This window comes from Thalassophryne amazonica, chromosome 17, assembly GCF_902500255.1.
Source record: "Thalassophryne amazonica chromosome 17, fThaAma1.1, whole genome shotgun sequence".
Taxonomy (NCBI): Eukaryota; Metazoa; Chordata; class Actinopteri; order Batrachoidiformes; family Batrachoididae; genus Thalassophryne; species Thalassophryne amazonica.
This window is the reverse complement of record NC_047119.1, coordinates 48,501,511-48,525,581: the sequence shown is the minus strand read 5'-3', so window position 1 is coordinate 48,525,581 and position 24,071 is coordinate 48,501,511. Positions and strand designations below refer to the sequence as shown.

The 24,071-nt window shown below is 42.6% G+C and overlaps 1 protein-coding gene across 1 annotated transcript in view; it reads left to right on the top strand.

The window, feature by feature from the left end:
• Positions 1-24,071, top strand: part of LOC117529094 (coxsackievirus and adenovirus receptor homolog) — a 100,310-nt gene that overhangs the window by 49,843 nt on the left and 26,396 nt on the right. Inside the window, exon 6 of the mRNA XM_034191796.1 lies at positions 2,713-2,854. Coding sequence (XP_034047687.1) covers positions 2,713-2,854 — 142 coding nt within the window. The remainder of the gene's footprint in view (positions 1-2,712; positions 2,855-24,071) is intronic.

The window sequence follows — 24,071 nt, the reverse complement described above, 5'->3', positions numbered from 1 at the left end:
AGTCACTTTTGAGTGGATTAAAGTCACTAACTGGGACTCTTGTGCTGTTGCGGGCAAGAAACGAGAATTGTCCTCTGTTCCGTTGGCACAGCTGCAAACATTGCGTCTCTCTCTGCCGAGTCACATTACAGTCCCGCCGGAATTAATAACTTAAAAGAGAATCACTGTTTTAAATCAAGCTACACCTCTTTCCAAACATTGTAACACGTTTGAGCTGCGAGTCATAAACAAATCAAATTTAAATCAAAATCAAATTTATTAATTTATATAGCACCAATTCACGATAAAATCGTCTCAAGGCGCTTCACGCAACATAAAAAAACTATTAAAAATTTAAAACATTTTAAACGACCATAAAAGAAAGACAACCATAGAAGAATACAAGAATAAAAACACATCATAACACTAATGATAAAACAGGGAAAACAAATGAGTCTTTAAACGTGATTTAAAAGTCTCCACAGTGTCCGACTGCCGAATGTGTGCCGGCAGATCATTCCACAGAGCTGGGGCATGATAGGAGAAAGCTCTGTGACCGGCAGACTTTTTATTCATCCTGGGAACACACAGAAGTCCTGCACCCTGAGAACGTAGGGCCCAAGCTGGTACATAGGGGCTTACCAGGTCAGCCAGATAGGGAGGTGCAAGTCCATGAACAATTTTATAAACTAATAACAGTACTTTAAAATCTGATCTTGCAGGAACAGGAAGCCAGTGCAGGGACGCCAAAATGGGCGTAATGTGGTCAAACTTTCTGCTTTGTGTCAAAAGTCTGGCAGCAGCGTTTTAAACCAGTTGAAGACCCCTAATCCTGGACTGCGGTAAGCCAGAAAATAGAGCATTACAATAGTCCAATCTAGAAGAGACAAATGCATGAATCAAAGTCTCAGCATCAGCCATAGACAGGATGGGACGAATCTTCGCTATATTTCGCAAATGGAAGAAAGCAGTCCTCGTAATGTCTCTAATGTGGAGATCAAAGGACAACGTAGGATCAAAAATTACTCCAAGGTTCCTCACTTTATCTGTATGATGTATAACACACGGACCTAAGCTAAGTGCTATCTGATCAAAGTGATGCCGATACCTCGCTGGACCAAGAACCATAACTTCAGTCTTATCAGAATTTAAAAGTAGGAAGTTACTAGACATCCAGCTTCTTACTGATGCAAGGCAATCTTCCAAAGATTTTATGTGAGTGAGATTACCAGCAGTTATTGGCATGTACAATTGAATGTCATCAGCATAGCAATGAAAGGGAATCCCAAAGCGCCGCAGTATATTCCCGAGGGGTGCTACATAAAGGGAAAAAAGCAGGGGGCCTAAAACGGATCCCTGAGGAACCCCAAACTTCATGTCCCTACGATCGGAGGAGGTTCCATTACACAATACACAGTAAGAACGACTGGACAGGTATGACGTCAACCATGCAAGAGCAGACACAAATCACTACACATGTCCACTTTCCAGCGCATCATCATTTTTTCTTTGTATTTTCACGTTGTTTGCATGTAATTTACCCAAAATCTCTATGAAAGTGGTGTGTTTCTGTCCCCGAAAGTAGAGAAATTACATGGTAATGTCATTTTGTCATTTGTATGGTATGGTAATATCTCATAGACAGTCTGCCACCTGCTGGACACATCGTCCACCTACAACCACAATGGGGAGCTAAAACCTGAAATAACGAACTTGGTAGAATGTGTGGCTAGGCGTGGTGCCAAAACCTGTCATCTGTACAGCAGATTAGTGAAGGAAAACTTGAAACACTGCTTTGAAATGGTTTGAAACCTTCCCAAAACACATTTTTCAAAACATTGTTCCACACTCCAAATCCAATGGAAGATGTGTGGAACACTGGCACATGCTGGATGGTACACGAATGTGCATCCACATTAAATTATAACTTTAATATTCAGAGGCTACAGTCAGTGCAGGTTCTGTATGTTCATGAGAACACAACTGTCAGAAGCTGTAAACGTGTTAACTAATTAAACTTCGCACATGTGCTTTGTTCAGAAAAAAAACTGTAAATGTAAAGACAAATACTGCTCTTTATGTAAACAAAATAGACTAATTTCCTTATGAATAACACTCAGCATAAAACCTGGAAAACAAATGAACAAAAAAAGAGTAGTGGAGAATGATTACAGTGTATTTGAGACTGTGAGAACACAAACAAAGGAGTTCCTGTATACAGTGTAAATTATTTGGTATTGACTCTAACAAGCACTCTGGGCTCCGTCGATCAATAAAGAGATTTTTGTCTTTGTGTGCCTCGTAAACTCTGATCTCTCAATGTGTTGAGTTCACAGTTTCCATCCCGAGTTGGAGAATTGTTTTTATATCCAGTGCAGTCTATTCACCTAAACTTTACTTGCAACAACAGTCTGAAAGCTACATTAGAAGCTACTGTCTGGGAAAGGGTTATGATGCAATCTTTCAGCTAATATTAATGAAACAGAATAATCAAAAAAATCTCAAGTAGCCAAAAAAATACAGTGTGAGAGCGTAATGTAGAAGATGGTGAGTCCAAAAAGGCTGTCTTAAAAAATGTGAAACATAGCTTCTGCAGTGCTTCCTGGTTGGATTCAGACAGGTAACCTGAGACAAACGTCAAAACAAGCTTTCATGAAATATTTAGAAATCACTGTATTCTTTAATTTTCTGCCACCTACCTCACAGAAATTTTAAAATATATCTTTTTTCCAGCTCCAAACAGAACAGGAGTGACAGTCGGTACTGTGATTGGTTCTCTGCTCCTCATCATCTGCCTCCTGCTCTTCATCACAATTCTCATCTGGAAGATTAAAAGAAGACCTCGATATGAGAAGGAGTTCTCCAATGAGATCAGGTTCAGCACAGTACCTCCCACACATAACACACGACAGAGTTAATTAAGCCTTGTTACAGAACCAGTCAGACAAGACTGAACAAATTCATTAAAATTCTGAAAGATCAGCAGAGAAATTTTTGTTCCTCCTCATTCTTCACCCATAAAGTGACATTTCTCCTCTGTTACTCTCGTTCTGCTGCTGATTGGACAAGATTGATTTTACATAGAAATTGTGTCATCTAGATTTTGACTGTTATAATATAAAAACTTAACATAATTTAAACTTTGGCTCTTTATTATTATTATTATTATTATTATTATTATTATACTCCCCCACACACAATATTTTAGGGATATATAGGAAAGGCAGTATCAATGTTGCACCGGAGTATTTTTCATATATTTGTGTCCAAAGATGTATCATTAAGAGGGAAAAAACATGCAAACCTCATTGTCCTCTGGGTGTCGTACTTCTATGGGGCCATGTTATGGTGATAGATGATAATTGTAGCAGGAAGAATATAATATGTGTTTTAGGATATTTGAAATTATCACTTGTGGATAATTTTACCTCGAATACTGCGGTCATCACCTATGACTGGATGATATTATAACAAGGTTATAATATCTATGATTTTAGGGTCAGTCAATAGGAAATATTAAAATTAGTCTCTAATCTTACAGTCCTAAGTTCCACAGATCAAGTCCGACCCCCTCTGTAAAACCATACAAAATCACAAACAACTTCACATCTTTAAAACGTTTATTTAACTCAGGAGTTAAATAATGGTACATATCACATTAAGCAGTTTGATGATGATGAATTTCACTGAGCAAGTATTGTATGACGTTCAGATAATTTGGTTTAGTTGTGGGAGTTTAAGAATGAATTCCGTCTTAATCATCAGGGAATTCACTTTGGGTGTCCTTGACTGTTATCATGATTTAGCCGCTGTTTTTAGCAAATCTAAAGCTAAATCCTTGACCCCCCACCGCGAGTACGATTGTGCAATAGAGCTCCTCCCGGGGGCTATGCCTCCACGGGGAAAATTATTCTCCCTCTCGGCTCCAGAGCGTGCTGCAATGGATGAATATATCCAAGAATCCCTCGAGGCAGGCTTAATCTGTCCATTGTCTTCACTGGCGGGGGCAGGGTTTTTCTTTGTTGAAAAGAAGGACAAATCCCTCCGCCCTTGCATAGATTATCGGGGCCTCAATGAAATAACCATAATGTCCTCCGTAATGTCCTCCACATTCGAACTTTTAGAGGGGGCCAAGATCTTCACCAAACTCGATCTGCGTAATGCGTATCACCTGGTGATAATCCGCTCTGGGGATGAGTGGAAGACTACGTTTAATACTCCTTCCGGTCACTATGAGTATCTGGTGATGCCTTTTGGTCTGACTAACGCCCCCGCAGTGTTCCAAAATTTAGTAAATGACTTGCTACGGGAGTTTCTGAATAAATGTGTTTTTGTTTACCTCAATGACATCTTAATCTTTTCTCCCGATAATGAATCCCATAACCTTCACGTACGTGCCGTACTTCAGACCCTGCTCTGAAATAATCTTTATGTCAAAGCCAAGAAGTGCGAATTCCACTGCTCCACAGTTTCGTTTTTGGGCTTCGTAATTTCAGAGGGCGAGATCCAGATGGATCCTGGGAAAATCGCGGCAGTTTGAGATTGGGCGGTCCCAAGCAATCGCAAGGACGTACAGAGGTTCCTGGGCTTTGCGAATTTTTATTGCAAATTTATTCGTAACTTTAGTACGATCGCAGCCCCGTTACATGACTTAACTTCCTCACTGCGGTCATTCCACTGGACCCCCGAGTGTGACCAAGCTTTTCGGAACCTAAAGCAACGGTTTACCACGGTCCCCGTGCTACTCCTTCCTGACCCCGTCCGGCAGTTCGTGGTCGAAGTCGATGCTTCTGATGTGGAAGTCGGGGCAGTGCTTTCCCAAATGAAGGCCTCTGATACTAAATTACATCCATGTGCTTTCCTGTCTAAGACGCTTACCTCGGCTGAGCGCAACTATAGCATTGGTGACCGCAAACTGCTGGCAGTTAAAGTGGCCTTGGAGGAGTGGCGCCACTGGTTGGAGGGGACACAAGAACCCTTTTTGGTCTGGACTGACCACAAAAACCTTGCATACCTGCGCACGGCCAAAAGATTAAATGCCCGACAGGCCCGTTGGGCCATCTTCTTCAACCGTTTTAATTTTGTTTTATCGTACCATCCAGGATCAAAGAACGGTAAACCGGATGCGCTGTCCAGGCAGTGGGACACCTCTGACACGCCCGAGGGACCTGATACCATCCTCTCGGATAGATGTTTTGTGGCCGCCATTATGTGGGACATTGAATCCAGGGTTAAAGCAGCGCTGGGCGATGTACCATGCCCCCCCGGGTGTCCACCAGGTAAATTATTTGTGCCCTCAGCTCTTAGGGGTGATGTCATTTGTTGGGCGCATGACAGCCGGTTTTCGTGCCACCCAGGTATCAAGAGAACAGGGTACATGATCAAGGAACGATTTTGGTGGCCTCGTATGTTGTCCGACGTAACTGAATATGTTAACGCCTGCCAGGTGTGTGCTATGCACAAGACATCCACGCACCCCCCTGCAGGCACCTTATTGCCGTTACCCGTGCCTGTACGCCCCTGGTCACACATAACCATAGATTTTGTTACCGGTTTACCGCCCTCAAAGAGCAACACAGTGATCAGGACAGTGGTGGATAGACTCTCTAAGATGGTTCATTTTATACCTCTGGCCAAGCTACCTTCCGCGAAAGAAACTGCTGAAGCTTTGTTAATTCATGTTTTTAGACTGCATGGTCTTCCACAAGACATAGAGTCTGACCGCGGCTCTCAGTTCATCTCGCAATTCTGGAGGGAATTCTGCCGCTTGCTTGGGGTCACCGCCAGTCTCACCTCTGGTTACCATCCCCAGGCCAACGGGCAGACCGAACGCCTTAACCAGGAGTTGGAATAGGGACTCCGGATCCTCTCATCTCAGCATCCCACTACCTGGTCATCACAATTGGCTTGGATAGAATTGGCGCGTCTCTCCACTTCCTCTTCCAGTTTCTCTCCTTTTCATGTAGTGTATGGTCACCCACCTTCTCTGTTTTCATCCACAGACTTGCACTCCCCGGTGCCATCCACCCTGAGTCTTATCCTGCGATGCCGACGAACCTGGGAGCGGGCTAGGAAGGCACTTCTCTGTTCGTCTGCGGACTATAAAAAGGCTGCTGATCGGGAGAGGTCTGTGGCACCTGCTTATGCCATGGGTCAACGCGTTTGGCTTTTGGATTTCATCGTAAAATATTATATCTGTCAATCCTGCATCGATTTGAACCAGACAAACTACAGTGTGATTCCCAAGTTGAGAGTAATCCTTCTGTTGTATGGTCTTTATGGAATTTGCAGTAAAAGCACAGTTTTTGGACTTTGGGGAAAATAGGCCTTTCTGTGGTCTGTTTTTTTTTTTTTTTTAGATGAGAAAGAAGTTGGCAACATCCGGTTTCGGGGCTGATAAAGGGAATTCACAGCTCCGTGAGGAATGCACTTTAGAGAATCTTAAATCCTGTTAGTGGTGGGGGTTGAAGACAGTTGGCCATCCTGTGCTATGGTCAGGAAAGCCTTTGACAATTTGATATTTCCAATGTCTTGGTTGGAATGGGTTTCTCTTTGAAGAATGCTTTTTATGACTTCTGCTTAATGCAAACTTAGGAGGTTACCGGCGAGTCCCATGGGGGTTTTGTGCGGCTTTATTTGGTTGCAGTGTACCCACTTGAAAATTGGTTCTCTTTGACTCTTGGTGACCTTGATTTGGTATACGATGGCGGGGAGTTTGTCAGTCACCAAATACAGTCCGGTCCAATGGGGTAGCAACTTGCCAGTCAGCCTGGTTGTTTCCTGGCTGGGTTGTCCGAATGAGTAGTACCACACCTTGTCCCCCACTCGTATCTCATGGTGGGACGCCTTCTGATCGTAGTAGGCTTTTCGACCTTCTGCGCTTTTGTTCAAGTGTTTTTGAGCAAAGGAGAAGGTGGCTTTCAGATGTTCAGTCAGTTCAGTCATGTATTATTGAGCCGTGTATGCTGTCACAATGTTTGCCTCCCCTGGCTGGCACAGCAGGTGGAGGGGGAGTGTCATCTAATGGCCTGTCATCATTTGAAAAGGGGAGAACCCCATCGATTTGTGAGGGGTCGCCCGGATGGCCATGAGGACCAAGGGAAGTTTCACATCCCAGTCTCTGTGGTTGTCTGCCACGTACTTGCGCAAGATGGTCACCACAGTTCCGTTGGCCCTTTCCACCTGTCCTGACGACTGAGGTTGGTGGCTGATAGATAGATAGATAGATAGATAGATAGATAGATAGATAGATAGATAGATAGATAGATAGATAGATAGATAGATAGATAGATAGATAGATAGATAGATAGATAGATAGATAGATAGATAGATAGATAGATAGATAGATAGATAGATAGATAGATAGATATTAATTTTATTGTCAGATCATGGATCTGAAATTTGTTTCGCATGTTCAGCAGCTCCATATAACACAAGGACAATAGACATCATACATTAAAACTGTTACATCACACAAAGAAAACAACAATAAACAATCATCCATTTGCCTTCACACTCTGACTCTATGAACTAAGCTCCTCATTTAGTTTCAAGATAGACTGATGTATAAATGAGTTCTTAAGCCTGACTTTATTATAGCGTGGCACACAATAGCGTCACCCTGATGGTAAGAGCACATATTCAGAATTTAGGACATGGCTGGGGTCAGAGGCGATGTTCTTTGCTAACTGCATCATGTTGTTGTGATGTGCGGCTTCATACTGACCATCCAGAGACTGTCCCACTATCTTAGAGCAGATTTTAAGCAGTTGTCTAAGCCCAGATTTAGCAGTGACGGACAGACAGCTAAACCACACAGCGTTACAATACTGCAGAACACTAAGGATGATGGAAGTGAAAAACAGCAACAGCACCTGATGAGAGGCCCCAAAAGACCGCAGGCGACGAAGGAAATAGATTCTTTGTTTTGTCTTTTTGCAAACAAAGTCTATGTGATGTTTCCATGACAATAAACAGTCAATCATCACACCCATATATTTAAATGACTCCGCCTGTTTTACACTCTTGTTGTTTATGATGGTGGGTGCTACTGTTACAGTTTTTGTACAGAAAACCACCTCCTCTGTTTTTTTTGGTGTTTATTTTTTGCTCCACATCACAACCTTGTCGACCCCCTGTTGGTGTCTGTGTTTGACAGCAGTGTCAGCAATACAGTATCGTCTGAATATTTAATGACGTACTGATTGCTGGATGTTGCACGACAGTCATCAGTGTATAAGGTGAAAAGCAGGGCTGAACTAACACAGCCCTGGGGGGCACCGACAGAGGTCGTGATGGCAGAGGAGAGTGTGTTATTCAATTTAACCAGTTGGACTCTTTTTGTGAGGAAGGATGCGTACCAGTGAAACCAGTGATGTGGAAGTTTGCCTTTACCCCAGCACTTGCCAGAGTTGTTGCATGACTTCACTGGTGAAGTGGGTGCCTCTATCCGAGTTTTTGCGGATAGGTAGTCCAAATCATGAGAAGATGTGATTCATCAACAAATAGGCTGTCGTCAAGGCTGTATTGTTCTGAGCCGGTAGGCATTCCAGCCATTTGGTGAAGTCACATGTGACAGTGAGGAAATATTTGTTTCCTCTTGCAGACTTTGTGAGGGGTCCTACCCAGTCAATTTGTTGGTCTGACCAAGGGAAGGAAATACCTATTTTCTGTAAGGGAGCTCTGTGAATCGGGTTCACAGGTTGAAATTAGCAGCAGACCAAGCAGTCTTTGATGTATTCGCTCACATCCTTCTGCATTTTTTGGCCAATATGCCACCTGTCGTATCGCATTGTATGTTGCTTTTGTTCCTCTGTGACCTGTGCATGCTGAATCGTGCCCGTGCATCAACATCACCCCCCAGTTGTTACGAGGAACCACTAACACAGGTGAGGAGAGATACTCGGAAGCATGGAACAAGATGCCATGGACCACTTGTAGGTTATCTCGGGCATGGTACAGCTGTTTCAAGTCAGAGACAGAAGCAAAATCATCCTCAGTGAGTGGGTGAACTTGAGGATCAGTGAGGTGTAGCACCATTTTGTTTATGGCCGGGTCCAGAGCCTGGAGTGAAGCCAGGTCAGAATCAGAGACAGCTGGAGCGACCGAGGCTGTTGTGGGGATGGGGACTGTGGCAGGGTCTGTGGCAGCAGTCCTAGCACGAGTCACCACGGACACAGCATGGATGGGTGGGCGGGGCAAAAGTGCTTCATCGAATGTCCACTGCGTGCCGTCCAGAGCACCTTGCTTGGCTAGCGTGTCAACCAAGTCATTAAATTCTTTGTCTTGGCCTGGTGTGCGGGAGTGACCTCTGACCTTTTTCCAGTATATCTGGAGGTCGTGCGTAGTTATGAGGTGGTCATAAGCTGCAAACAGTTCTTTGTGTTTGACCGATTTTCTGTTGGAGGTCATGAAACCATTGTGTTTCCAGCCAGCTAGATGGCACAAAAAGCTAAGGCGTGCATAGTCCGAGTCTGTGCATAGCACAAATGTTCTGACATTTTGTGCCACAGCTAACTAGCATGTTATGAGTTGTTGGCGTCTGTCTGTCTCGGAAGACAATGGAGTCTTTGCGCCTGGTAAAGTCAGTCTGTGGTTAAGTGGCAGCACCTGCTGTGGCTGAACAGGCCGATTTGGGAGCGGCAGGTCCTGTTGCAATTTCTGCAGGTGTATCCCACGTCAGCCTCTCCCGGTACTGCCACTGATGCTGCGTTCTGTCGTCTGCGTTGTCTTTTAACCTCCCACTTGTCCTCAATTCTACTCTCGCACAGCTGAACGCTGCTCTTCACTGTGATCCTCCAGGCGTCTCGGTCAGCAGCTATGGATTAGAGGTCAGCGGGGCAGATGTTGCCGAGGTCTCTCTTACAGACATCCTTAAACCTGAGAAACGGTCTGCCGGTTGGTCTGGTGCCAGTAGCTAGCTTGCCATACAGAATGTCTTTTGGAATTCGGCCATCCTGCATGCGTACGACGTGACCGAGCCAACGTAGATGTCTCAGGGAAAGGAGGGCAAACATGCTTGGGATTTTTGCTCTGGCAAGCACGTCCTTGTTAGGGACACGGTCCTGCCAGGTGATGCCCAGAATCTTTCTGATACTGCGCAGGTGGAAGGCATTCAGTCTGCCCTCTTGGCGCAAGTACAGGGTCCATGACTCACTGCTGTAGAGGCGCGTACCCAGAACGCAGGCCTGATACACTCTCAACTTGGTGTTAGTGGTCAGCATGGTGTTGTTCCACACCCTCTTTGTCAGGCGGGCCGTTGCTGTTGCTGCTTTGCCGATGCGAGTGTTCAGCTCAGTGTCCAGTGAGAGGTTGCTGGTTATGGTGGAGCCCAGGTAGGTGAAGTCCTCCACCACTTCCAGTGTGTGGTCGCCAGTTGATATGCGGGGGATGCTGCTGATGTCTTGGCCCATGATGTTGGTTTTCTTGAGGCTTATAGTTAGTCCAAGCTCATCACATGCGTGAGCGAAGTGATCTATAAGTCGCTGAAGGGCTTCCTCAGAATGTGCGGCCAGGGCAACATCGTCTGCAAACAGCATCTCCCTGAGGAGGACCTTGCGGACTTTGGTCTTGGCACGCAGGCGGGCCAGATTGAAGAGGCTCCCGTCACTCCGAGTGTGGATGTAAACGGCGTCTTCACTCTGGTCGAAGACGTTTTGCAGCAGGAGAGAAGAAGGTGCCGAAGAGCGTAGGGGCAAGGACACATCCTTGTTTCACGCCGCTGAGGATGGGGTAGGGTTCTGAAGATGAGCCGTCGTACTTGACAGTACCTCTCATGTCTTGGTGGAAGGAGACTATCATCCTCAGAAGCTTGGGGGGGTATCCAATCCTTTGTAGTAGCGCGAATAGGCCACTCCTGCTGACCAGGTCGAATGCCTTCAGGGGTCACTCTTGGTTCACGGACTGGAAGGGACTGGGTTTTGTATTTCATCGTAAAATATTATATCTGTCAATCCTGCATTGATCTGAACCAGACAAACAACAGTGTGATTCCCAAGTTAAGAGTAATCCTTCTGTTGGTCTTGTATGGAATTTGCAGTAAAAGCAGTTTTTGGACATTGGGGAAAATAGGCCTTTTGGTGGTCTGTTTTTTTTTTTGTTTGTTTGTTTTTTTTTAGATGAGAAAGGAGTTGGCAACATCTGGTTTCGGGGCTGATAAAGGGGATTAACAGCTCCGTGAGGAATGCACTTTAGTGAATCTTAAATCCTGTTAGTGGTGGGGGTTGATGACAGTTGGCCATCCTGTGCTATGGTCAGGAAAGCCTTTTGACAACTTGATATTTCCCATGTTTTGGTTGGAATGGGTTTCTCTTTGAAGAATGCTTTTTATGACTTCTGCATAATGCAAACGTAGGAGGTTGAATGTTGGATGCAGCCTTCTCCCTACATAATGCAGCATTTTTGTGTCGTAAGTCACTTCAAAATATGTAACAGAACCAGCCAAGCAAGTTTAAAAAATGGGTGGGGTGGGGGGGGGGGGTAACTTATAGTCTGAAAAATGCTGTAATATGTTGAGAAACTCTGACCTCATTTTCACAAGTAAGATGACAAACCTGATTCAATAATTTCAGTATGTTTCATTAAAACTAATAAAAACATGACATTATTAGAAAAAAGTCAAGCATTTCTAAATTATATTTCAACATTAAAAATTATGCAAATCAAAGCAATTAAAGAAAGAAACGTAGAGATTTCAATACTGCATTTAGCTAATTAGACTCATTCAATATGATAAATGCACACAGTGAAAGTTCCAGGAAAAGTTTCAGCCAATTTAGTTTGTTTTTGTTGATGAGTAAACAGGCTAAAGCTTCTGAATGAAAACATGACATTGTGCAGAACAATTTAATGAAATCTAAATCCTTTACAATCCCCAGGTTTTATGAGATAAGTGCAGGAACAGATTTTCTTCAGGCATAATTATGCAAACTGAACACTTCTGCTGTCGTCATTAGCACAGTGGCTAAAAAATGCTCTTTAAGAGTAAATACTAAATAAATATGTGGAAAAATGCCCAACACGGTGTCCAGAAACCCAAGTGTATTTATTCAGAGGTTTTGTTTTGTCAGACCAATAGTCCTAAATCCAAAACAGAAAAGCAACACATGCTCACATTTTCCACCGCTGCAACCACTGACTAAAAAGATTAATCTATCGGAAATGCTTTCTGATTTATTTTCTGCTACTTGGAGAGTCTGAAGAGTGTTATTAAGCATTATTAGCACCTTCTTAATCATCTCAGCCTTGTTTACTACGTGAAAATACTCTTATTCTTAAGGATTAACAAACACTGCGTTTGACTTGTAGCATTAATCTACATGTTATGATTTTATCTAAAGAGGAGCTTATTGAAATTGTTGCATTTTAAATTGTAAAATTTCAACATGAAATACAAGCAAATGATGGTTTGAAAACATTCTGTGTTTTGTCAGTACCCATGCATTGTGCACTGCAGTATGTCCCAGTTTGTGTTTCTCTCTACTGATGTACATGGATTTCCGTTTTCAACGCTAATGTTACGAGAGCCTTCAGGAGCAGGACTTTGCTAAGTTTCCAAAGCTTAGCCAGCACTACGTTGACTTATGGGTAATGGCAAAACACCAAATGGATCAAAAACATGTTTGATTTTTGCCTTCACATTTATTTGTAAAAAGCTACAGAATTATGTTATTTTATTTTTTTACCCATCCTGTCCTGTTTATAATGTAGAGGCTGCTTTGGTCAGATTTTTGTGTGATTTGCTGAGCTTTTGTTGAATATTGTAACATTTTTAATTCACTTCATTTATTAATTAAATGCCCATTACAAATCACTCATTATGACACAAGCTGAGGGTTGTGGGTGTGTTATCGAACAAGAGAGAAAAATGAATTTTGTTCTGGACGTGCAGACTCCATACTGACACCATATAATTATCTCAGTGAGGAAACGGCCCAGTAGAACCTCAGCCATTCATTCCAAAAAAACACACCATCATTTCTTCTTGACAACCACACTCTGAACTTCCTACATTTTCATAAAATAAGTGTTGAAACAAATCAGCCCCTGCAGAATCCATGTGTGCACAAATCCAAGCAAACGTAGTGAAGCTGTTCACAAATACAGCATCTGCAAAAGCACGCGATCTGTGGCGACATGAATATTCATCAGACACCTCACAGCTGCTGAGTGTTGATGCAACAAGAGAAAAAGGTTTGTTTGTTTTTTCCCATTTGTGTAGCTGTTCTGACTTTAAAGGGAATTTGTTATCTACTTTTGCATCATCATAGATATCACCAGATATATTAAATCTTTAGGGACCAAACTCAGTGATTATTGTCTGTGTGTGAAGAAATAAAACAGGAGGTTTTGAGTTACTTTTGAAGACCATATTAATTGTTCAATATCGAATTAAAAGGACAGTGTCCTACAACCATTATTGGAATAACTTTGCAGTAATAAGTTTGGGAGTCTGTGCTGCTGCCATGCTTTGCCATATCCACAACACCACCAGTCCACCCTAGGTCCTGGATGACAACCGCCCAAGCAGACAACTGGTCCTTCTCCACCTCTCAAAAGTAACTATCTATCTGCTGCAGACAAGAAAAGCATGGGCATCCGTTTGGCCTCCTACAGTCACTGTGGGTCCTCAAAACTCGGGCAGCTATGTGCTGCATCATGCACAGAGAGACGCACCACATGGACAAAATTTTAAAGGTGACGCTTCCTCACATTGCAAGTGATCCTCTTCAGCTTAGTCTTAATAAACACTTGTTTGATACTTGTTTAACACTAATGTCTCTGTAGTGAGACACTCTGAGGATAAGAGGCTGGCTGCACAGTTTAAACGTGCATCACTGCTAATTAAAAAAAAAAACAATAGATGTTGAGGACCATGTGATCTGTAAGATGCAAAACGACCAGGATTATGTTGTGCAGTAGACACTAAATCCTCACATTTCTGCAACAGCTTATTTCTCCAGCAAAAACAAAACAAAACAAAAAGTCTTCTATAAAATAAAGCGAGGAATCACATGCAGCATCGAGGCTGAAATAAGGGCTGCATCACTGTGGGAGCCAAGAAACACTTCAGGCCACAATCCTGTCAGATTTCATGTGCACAAGTTTTGAGGTTTTCCATTTGAAGGTGTCATTGTAAAGAACAAATGACTGCAGAAAAAAACACTGCAACTTCTGAGGGAACTAAAAGACAGAAGAGCCATGCAAAACTACAACAATGAAACTCAGTATTTTAATTGATAACACTATGTAACACAATTTTTGTTCCTGGCTTCTAAGTGTTATATTTCAACTGCTTATGTCTAAAGTCTATGGAAAAATTACTACATTCAGCACAAACTTTGATTTTATTTTTTTTAATGTTCTAGAAAGTTCTAAAAGTATCTTGAAATTTCTAGATAATTCTGGAAACTTCTAGAAAATTCTGGACAGTTCTAGCGGTTAAAGAATATTCTAGACATGCCCAGCTCTCCACAATTTCTCTTATACTCACTCGACTGGTAAGCACTGAAAGCCGAGATAGGCATGTCCCAACTTGTCCTCTAACACTCAGAAATGGAGGTGTTCCTTTGTCTCACTTCATCAGCGAATCAGTCGTGACGCGCGAAGCCTCCGCGCAGCTTTCCATGACAAAATCTCTTGTTAAAAGTGAAATCTGCCGGAAAATGGCTGATGTCCAGCTCTTGTGATAACCAGAGAAATTGCACACGACGGTCCCGGCTCCACACAGCGATCCGTTTAGAAATGATGTGGTGGTTTCTGCCTCTCGATGGCAGCTCGGAGCGCGGCGCGCCGTGCGCCATTGTGGGCCGTCCTTAAAGCTGTAGTAACACTCCTTATTCTCTGTGAAGCCCGTAAAATTTTCACCGAAAGCCAGATAAATTTTTCGAATGGTTTCCAGCTGCCTGTCTCTAACAGTTTCTGAAAAAATTCTGATGGAAAAAAAGCCCAAATCATTCCGCCATTTCCTCGCAATGAAACAACGACGAGAGGGGTGGAGCAGTGCTCACTCAAAGCCTGCCCACAGGCGAATGACGCAACCAACAGGCGTGGAAAAACTCACGCATGCGCACGAAGGTTCAAGCTTGGCTGATGTAAAAACATATGAATCAAATCCATATAGTTTTTGAAAAAAATAAAAAGGTACGATACTTTTCTAACAGACCTCGTACGAAGCAATGTATATATGCGAAGCACCACGCAGTGGCTCATAGCTCGCTTGTGGTACAGGGAGTCCCAAACAGGAAGTGCCAAATTTTGAGTCCACAGTGAAACAAGAAATGTCAAATGTTGAATACAATTTGAACAACACCAGCTGCCCAAAGTGCTTCACATGTTAAAAAACAATATCAAAAACATTACAAAAAACAGGGCAATTAAAATCCAAATAAACAAAAGACAAGTAAAAAAACAGACACACAGCTTAAATTGTATTAAAGGCCAAAGCAAAAGATACGTCTTAAGAGCAGATTTAAAAGACTCTAGAGTTGGAGCAGCTCTGATATGTAAAAGCAAACTGTTCCAAAGTTTGGGCACACCCACCTAAAAGGCCCGATCACCTCGAGTCTTTAATCGAGATCTGGGCACATTTAATAAAAGCTGGTTTTCATACCTCACTGATCTGAGGTCCGGCAAGTTCACACTGAAACAGGAAGTGCCAAATTTTGAGCTCACAGTGAGACAGAAAATTACAAATGTTGAACACTTCTTGCATTGACAAGACGGGCGATCTCATGGGATCTCATGGGAATTCTGTGGCAAGTTAAGACTGAAAAAGGAAGTGCCTAATTTTGAGTCCACAGTGAAACAGGAAATCTATTTAACTTTGGATTTTTTTTATAATTCCCTCTAGTTTTGATCTTACGCGTAGCCAAGGGTGGGCCTGGATGGGTCTGGGCCCGCCCACTTGTCAGCCAGGCCCGTCCCATCCAATGAGAAGGCTGAGTCAACACTCGACAGTCTCCTGTTGTTGCCTCATTGTATTCCTATGATATGGTATTGCATTAGCACTGAGCAACAATTAATACATTTTGTCAAAAAAATCTGATTCATCTTATGTGATTTTTATTAATTCATTTTCAGAGTACAGTGGTACCTCGCTATAACGCAGTTCACCTTTCGCGGCCTCGAAGTTTCGCGGATTGTTTTAGTGCAATTTTGCATGCTTTTTTTTTAAGGGCGCATTGTGTTCTGTGTCCTTATCAGGCGGGCCGTTCGCGGCACTGGTCGGCATCACTGCGATTGCTCTCACTGCCTCCGATGCGCTTTCTGCGGGCTCGGTAAATGCAGCAGCGGGCCACCTCCTCCTGTCTGCTGTGCGGAATTGCGCCAAATCTGGCAACAGGTCCAGAGATGCACTCGCTGTTTTGATGCGGATGTTGATCGCACCGCAGAGCTCCGTGGCCACCGAGAGAGGACTTGGATTCTTTGCGGGTCCCGCATCCGTACCTTCGGAGGCAGTGAGCGAAGGGAGAGTTCTGCGTGTGTCTGTTTATAATCTTCTCACCCAGAAGAAAAAAGACAGTGTTTACACAGGAGAGAAAAGTGAGAAAATGTTAATGCCTGTTTGAGAAAAGTGTATCAAGTGTGTAGTGAGGGGTTTTACAGCCTTAAAACATCTATAATAATTGTAAAAACTAACGCTGACTACTTCGCCGGATTTCGTTTATCGCGGGTTATTTTTGAACGTAACTCCCGCGATAAACGAGGGAGCACATTTTTCCTCAAATAAATAGTCTTCTGCGGGCCCTCATCACAATGCCAATAACAACATGCACTGTTGAACGGCTGTTTTCTACTGTTAAATGGACAAAAACGTCCACCAGAACATCCATGTTGACTCACAGATTGAATGCACTCTCCGTGCTTTCCCTTGAAAGAGAACTGACCGAATCGTTGGACTATGATGACGTGATAAGAGAGTTCAACAAAAAACCCTGTCGTCTCCTGCTGTAGCATACATTAAAAGGATTCGTCAAATGTAAGTGTGAGACCATTAATTACTTTTTTCTTCTAAATAGGCCTAATTGTTAATATTATATTGCAACTGCCACGAATCATGTTCCATTGTTTATCAATTTCATAATTTGGCCACCGAGCCAACCTGTTTTCATGTTGCGGATATATTTAGAATTTTTATTTTAAAGGACTTTACATGACTAAGCGTTGCGTTGCTGCTTGCATTGTCCATCGGGTGCTTGTGTCTGACACTTTGCGTCTGTGTAACTGCACACAGCGTCTGTGCAGTTGGCTGAGATGTGTTCATCATTAAACTTGGAATTCATTTTTGAAACAATGCCTTATTTAAATACCTATTGACGTTTTGGGTTTAGGCCGAGCCAAGTAGGCTACCAGACTTGCACTGAATGTGTGTGTGTGTGTGTGTGTGTGTGTGTGTGTGTGTGTGTGTGTGTGTGTGTGTGTGTGTGTGTGTGTGTGTGTGTGTGTGTGTGTGTGTGTGTGTGTGTGTGTGTGGTGCTGCACTGCAGTTTGCATTATCCATGAAGAGTACTTGTGTCTGATGTGTTGCGTCTGTGTGCTCACTTTGCCAGTGCTGTAGGCTAAGTGATAACGTTGCTTGCGATGTCCAAACGAGGCACACTTTTTCAAACGGTGTATTATAATACCTACACCTTACCTACAACCCAAGGTTGGGCCCATCTGATTTTTTCTGGGCCCACCCGTTTTATGATTTCTGCTTATGCCCCTGGTTTTGATCTGCTTTTTAAAATTAACCTGTTCTTTGGTATGTTGTTTTTGCTGTTGTATTTAATCCTCTATAAGGTTTCTGTGTCTTTTTGTTTGTCTCATTAAAAAATAATAAATGTCAAATGTTGACCACTTCCTGGTTTAACAATAAAAGAGATCTCGTGGGATCTCACGGGAATTCCCCCCAGATAAATACGAGCTGAACTGTAATTTTGCAACACATTTAAAAAGTAAAGCAACATTATAACACTTTAGTAGAAACTAAATTTTGTCAGTTTTGTTAAAAGGCCATACAGTTTAAAATAAACATGAAGATAAATCAACATTTTCAGAAGTGAAGCCACAAAAACACTGAGGGTTCATTGTGTTTCCCTCTTTATTGTTTTCAGAACAGCCATGTTGGCAAAATGTACAAAAAACAAACGAAACCTTGTCTGGAGGAATAATATGTTTGAGGAAACAGAAATGAGCATTAATCTGTTCTATTTATTTTGTAGTCTATTTCTTTTGTGCACATTCATCCTGTTCTCTTCGATCACTCCTCCTGTTGCTATGCAACAGGAGTCTTGGTCTCAGACCTGAGGGCTGTTGTGTATTTCACGTTTTGTTTTTGTTTTTTGTTGTTTTTTTGTTTTTTTTTTAGTAAATGTATTCCTTTTACCACCAGAAATGGGAGTCACTGACTACAACAGGAGCACAAAATGCCAAACTTGCTGAGTTGTTTGCTTTTGACAGATGAGCAGATCTCAGAGCTGCAGACTTTCATGAATGCATAGTGTGAATGGCAACGAAGGAGCAACGCTCTCTGTGCTCCGAGTTGCTCTTTGAAGGTTGAAGTCAGTGCTGGAGTGAAATTTATCTTTCAGCACAGTCTATGCATCCGTGTGTCGGCACAGACTCTCTGGATGAGAATAAAGACGTTCAGAGCGCCGTGATGCGACTTTGTGAATATTGCATTAGTCACCACTTTGGTTCTCACTTCATCCTGAGGTTCCTGGACAGACAGGATGTGTGATCCCGTCTTCGTATTGCTGCTCTTCAGGCTGTCACAAGACTTCTTTTTTCATTAAAACTTTAAAAGGGTTGAACGTTTGACATGATGCTTCAAAGTTGAGGTTTGATGTCGAGTATCATCACTGTCCCCACAATTGTTGTCCCCTGTAAGTAGAAAACTTTTTAGCTTCTGTGATGTTTGTCACACAAGTTCAAACAGTGTGTCCAGAAAGTATTTACAGCACTTCACTTCCACATTTTGGTATGTTATAGCCTTATTCCAAAATGGATGAAACTAATTTTTTCCCCCTCAAAATTCTACACACAATACCCCATAATGACAAGGTGAAAAAAAAAGGATTTTTTGCAAATTTAATATGTATATGTCGTGGACATGAACAAGCGAACCTCTTCAGTATCTCACCATGTCATTTAGGTCCTTCAGAACTTTTTCAGTAAATGCTTCTGAGGAGCATATGCATGGCTTTGCCCCCCCAGAAGCTGAAGATCTCAAGTTCCCCAGACCCCCCAACTGCAGCCCTCTTAACCCCCTGCCACTTTAAGCACTTGCTTTATTTGCAATCTCACATGCCTGGAAAAAGAGTCCTCACCATCTCATTTAAGTCTGTCACACTTTATTTTCAATAAATATGCTGGGAGCGTAAGCATGGCAAAAAATCTTCTGCTTCTTCGCCCCCCAGACTCTCCAACTGCAGCCCTCTTAACCCCCTGCCACTTTAAGCATTTTCTTTATTTACATTCTCAAATGCCTGGAAAACAGTCCTCACCATCTCATTTAGGTCCGTCACACTTTATTTTCAGTAAATGCTTCTGAGGAGCATATGCATGGCTAAAAATCTTCAACTTTCAGGTCTTCTTTTGAAGAAAAACCTTCTGTACACCACTCCATCAGGAAGCTGTATTTTATATTTTTAATTAAATTTATACCGTGTTGTAGAGATTTGCTATCAGTTTGAGGTTAAGGAAGATCATTTTAGACATTACAAAACAGCTGTCTACTCACCAATATAACTAGGACTCTGTGGTTCAGACGATGTGTTCAAATTCAAAACTGGCTCAAACATTTTTCTTCTTCTACTTAGGTGTCTTAGAACTTTTTTGTGGCACACATATCAGTCAATATGTGTCACTGATTTCATTTTCAGATTTTCACATTTTCAGCCAGTGTCATGACAAGTCAATTATCTGGATGGCACCTGGGGTGTCCAGTCAGATTTCAGGGAAGGCCAGTGCAACCCAGCTACGCCCATGCCAGGAAACGTTCAACATTTGACATTTCCTGTTTCACTGTGGACTCAAAATTTAGTACTTCTTGTTTCAGTCCCAACCTCCCACTGAAATCCCGCAAGATCCCACAAGATCTCATTTGTTGTCAAACCAGGAAGTGTTCAACATTTGACTTTTTTTTTTATGTGTATATGTCGTGGACGTGACGGGCAAAACTCTTCAGCATCTCACCATGTCATTTAGGTCCTTCAGACTTTTTTTGAATAAATGCTTTGGTGGAGCATATATATATATATATATATATATATATATATATATATATATATATATATATATATATATATATATATATATATATATATATATATATATATATATATATATATATATATATATAGCCTTTCAGCTAATCCCCCACCATTTGAAGCATTTTTCTTTTTTGCCTACAATATGGCCAAATTATCATATTGCAATATTGTCATATCAGTATGATATAAGATATGGCTATGATTTCACACAAAGTGCAGCAACAATGAAAATTAAACATTCTTAAAAAAAACTAATAATACCACACTCATTTTGCACTCATCATAAGCTTAGGATACAGTGCCTTCCAAAAATGTTGGAACACTTGGTATGTCACACATATTATGTTAGGAAGATTAAAAAAGAAAATAAGATTAAAAAATCAAATCTTCACAGTGCCTTGTGATAGAATCACAATGACTGCTCCAAGATGGCGGCCGCATTTCTTGTGCCACAGCAACCAATGCGGCATCTACTCTTCTTTATAATGTCTATTTTCGTCTACCGTTAGTTTGTGGCTTTTTACGGCTTTTTACGGCAACAGTTTGTGGCTTTTTCCCCCACTGCTGAGATTTTCCGTTTTGTGCCTCCGTCTACAATAGAGTGAGGCTTGTATTATTTAATGAGACAAACAACATAACAAAGAACAAATTAAATACAAAAAACAAAACAAAACAAAAAAACAGATCAAAACCAGGGGGAATTATACGAGGGCTGTCAATAAAGTAACGGTCCTTTTTATTTTTTTCAAAAACTATATGGATTTCATTCATATGTTTTTACGTCAGACATGCTTGAACCCTCGTGTGCATGCGTGAGTTTTTCCACGCCTGTCGGTGACGTCATTCGCCTGTGAGCACTCCTTGTGGGAGGAGTCGTCCAGCCCCTCGTCGGAATTCCTTTGTCTGAGAAGTTGCTGAGAGACTGGCGCGTTGTTTGATCAAAATTTTTTCTAAACCTGTGAGACACATCGAAGTGGACACGGTTCGAAAAATTAAGCTGGTTTTCAGTGAAAATTTTAACGGCTGATGAGAGATTTTGAGGTGATTCTGTCGCTTTAAGGACTTCCCACGGTGCGAGACGTCGCTCAGCGCTCTCAGCCGCCGTCGTCAGCCTGTTCAAGCTGAAAACCTCCACATTTCAGGCTCTATTGATCCAGGACGTCGTGAGAGAACAGAGAAGTTTCAGAAGAAGTCGGTTTCAGCATTTTATCCGGATATTCCACTGTTAAAGGAGATTTTTTTAATGAAAGACGTGCGGACGGGTCCGCGCGTCGGGACGCAGCCGACGCGGTGCGGCGGCACAGGAAAAACACCTCCGTGTTGATAACCATTTGTAAAATCCAGGCGGCTTTTGATGGCTTTCAGTGGAGTGAGTATATGAGAAATTGTTTAACAGGCAGGACATGTTCCAACTTGTCCTTAAGGCTTTCAACAGAGATGTCAACATGTCAAGAATGGGACATACCGTACCCTACTGGAGCCCCCTTGACCCCCCCAAGACACACTAAATCACCATCACCTGAGTGAAGCAAGAATAGCCCAAAAGCTCACACAACCTTCTGAATCTTCTCTGTTCTCTCACGACGTCCTGGGTGAATTAAGCCTTAAATTAGGATGTTTTCAGGTCGAAACAGGCCGACGACGGCACCTGGAAGCGCTGCTCGACGTCCCGCTCCGTGGGAAGTCCTTACACCGACAGAAACACCCCATAATCTCTCATCAGCCGTTAAACTTTTCACCGAAAACCAGCTTAATTTCTCGAATAGTGTCCACTCGGATATTCCTCACAGGTCCAGAAAAAATTTTGATAAAGCAACGCGCGCCGTCTCGAGCAGCATGTGAAACAAAGGAATTCAGCCGAGAGGGCGGGACCACATCTCACTCAAGGCCTGCCCACAGGGAAATGACGTCACCGACACGCGTGAAAAAACTCACGCATGCGCACGAGGGTTCAAGCATGATTGGTGTAATCGCACGTCATTCAAATCCATATAGTTAAAAAAAAATAAAAGTGTCGGTTTCTTATCTAATAGACCTCGTACATTTAAAAAGTATTATCAATGTCAGTTTTACTTAATAGTATGTGCCTACATGTAATATGAATGATTAAAACAACACTTCCTCCAACTGACTCTCATTCAACAGTGCATTGCCACCGACAGAAGCAGAGAACGTATCATTCGTCTTGGGCGGTCATTCAAGCGCCCTTGAAGTGCAGCGAAATAACCAATGTAGTTGCTAGGGAAAATTAATAAATATTTGGCAAATCAACATTGCCAAAATTAATGGCTTTGGGGCGCCGGAATTTTAGCCCTTGCTACAAAAATGCGGAACGTTAGATTACTACAGTCAGTGATATACGTGACGCTGCAGCTGCTGCTGTCAGTCAGTCAGGCAGGAAGAGATGATGGTGACAACGACGACGTTTGGGTTATATTTATTTATTTTTATTTTGTCTCCGTGTGTTTTGCTGAAGTAAGTTGAAGAACTCTTCGGCGGTTTAAAACGGGACAAAACTAATCAAATCAATGACACCAAAGTTTCGCGGGGATCCTTTTGGAGGCGCGTACATCAGATCTTTATCATGGTTTAATGACAATTGCACATCACGGCTGGAGGAGAGATGTTTGTCTGACTCGTTATAAACCGTGTCAGGCTTCATTCACACTGTCAGCGCGCACACGTCACGGAGGCTGCTGATCTGCGCTCTTTACTGCTGGGTGGAAAGGAGCACGTCCACCTCTGCCAGCTGCGGACTGACTCCTCTGGATCCACTTCACAGTGGCGGTCCTAGAGTGATTTACTCCCTGGGCGAAACCCCCTGCGTGCCCCCCCGCGCACACTAATGTGGCCACCACCTCTGCCCTACCACCCATGAAAACACTAACTTCGTCCAGAACACCCACAATCCCACAAATTAACTCACAACAGCTATTTTCAAGAACAAATTTCCGGTTTTAATGACTACTGCAATAACAAACACAAAGATAAACAATAATTACCTCAATAAAGTTTTTGAACATAAAAAACAAAAGACTCAGTGACTTCACATTACAACTATGTACAGTACAGGTATTAAAGAAATGACAACTGCACTACAGCACCACCCGATGGTCAGAATATTGCACGTCATTCAGTTTTACCAACAGAGTGCACTTTGCATTATCATAGAGTACCATTCACCATAATGAACAAGACTTAAACCTCCATTAAAGTCGCACCATATAAATAAGTGCTCACTATCGGTGATGTGAAATTCCATCGAGTAGGAGCATTTCTGGGCAAGCTTGAGCAGCCTGCAGACTCAAGAAAAGACATCCTCTTTGTGGATTTTGAGAAAAATGTGGCAAACCCAGAGAGTGATGCAAAAAATATTCTGCACTCAGATAAGCATTTAGCCCCCTGAGACAGAACCAGATTCAGTCTGTGTGCATAGCAATGCACAAACATTGCACTGGGGGCTGTTACTTTAACTTTGGCCTGCAAACCATTGAGAGCTGAAGCCATGACAGCAGTCATGGCTTCTTCGTAAGGAAGACTATCAAATGGCTTCGCCAAAATCCGGTCCACAACATTCAAATTGTCTGCCATTATGTGCAGCTTGCTACCTAGCTAGCTCGCCAGTCCCAGCTAGCTCGCTAGCTGGGACTGGCGCGAGGCTAGTGTGAAGTGTGTCCGCCTGTGAGTGCTTTGTGACAGTGGAGGAGCTCAGCAGCACCCGCTGCTCGGTAGGGACAGAAACTGCGATAGAAGTCAGAAAGAGTGATAGAAATCAGTCTCCAAACACAAGCAGCTACAAAAAAAAACCCATCAGAAATAGAAGATCGATTTGTCGCT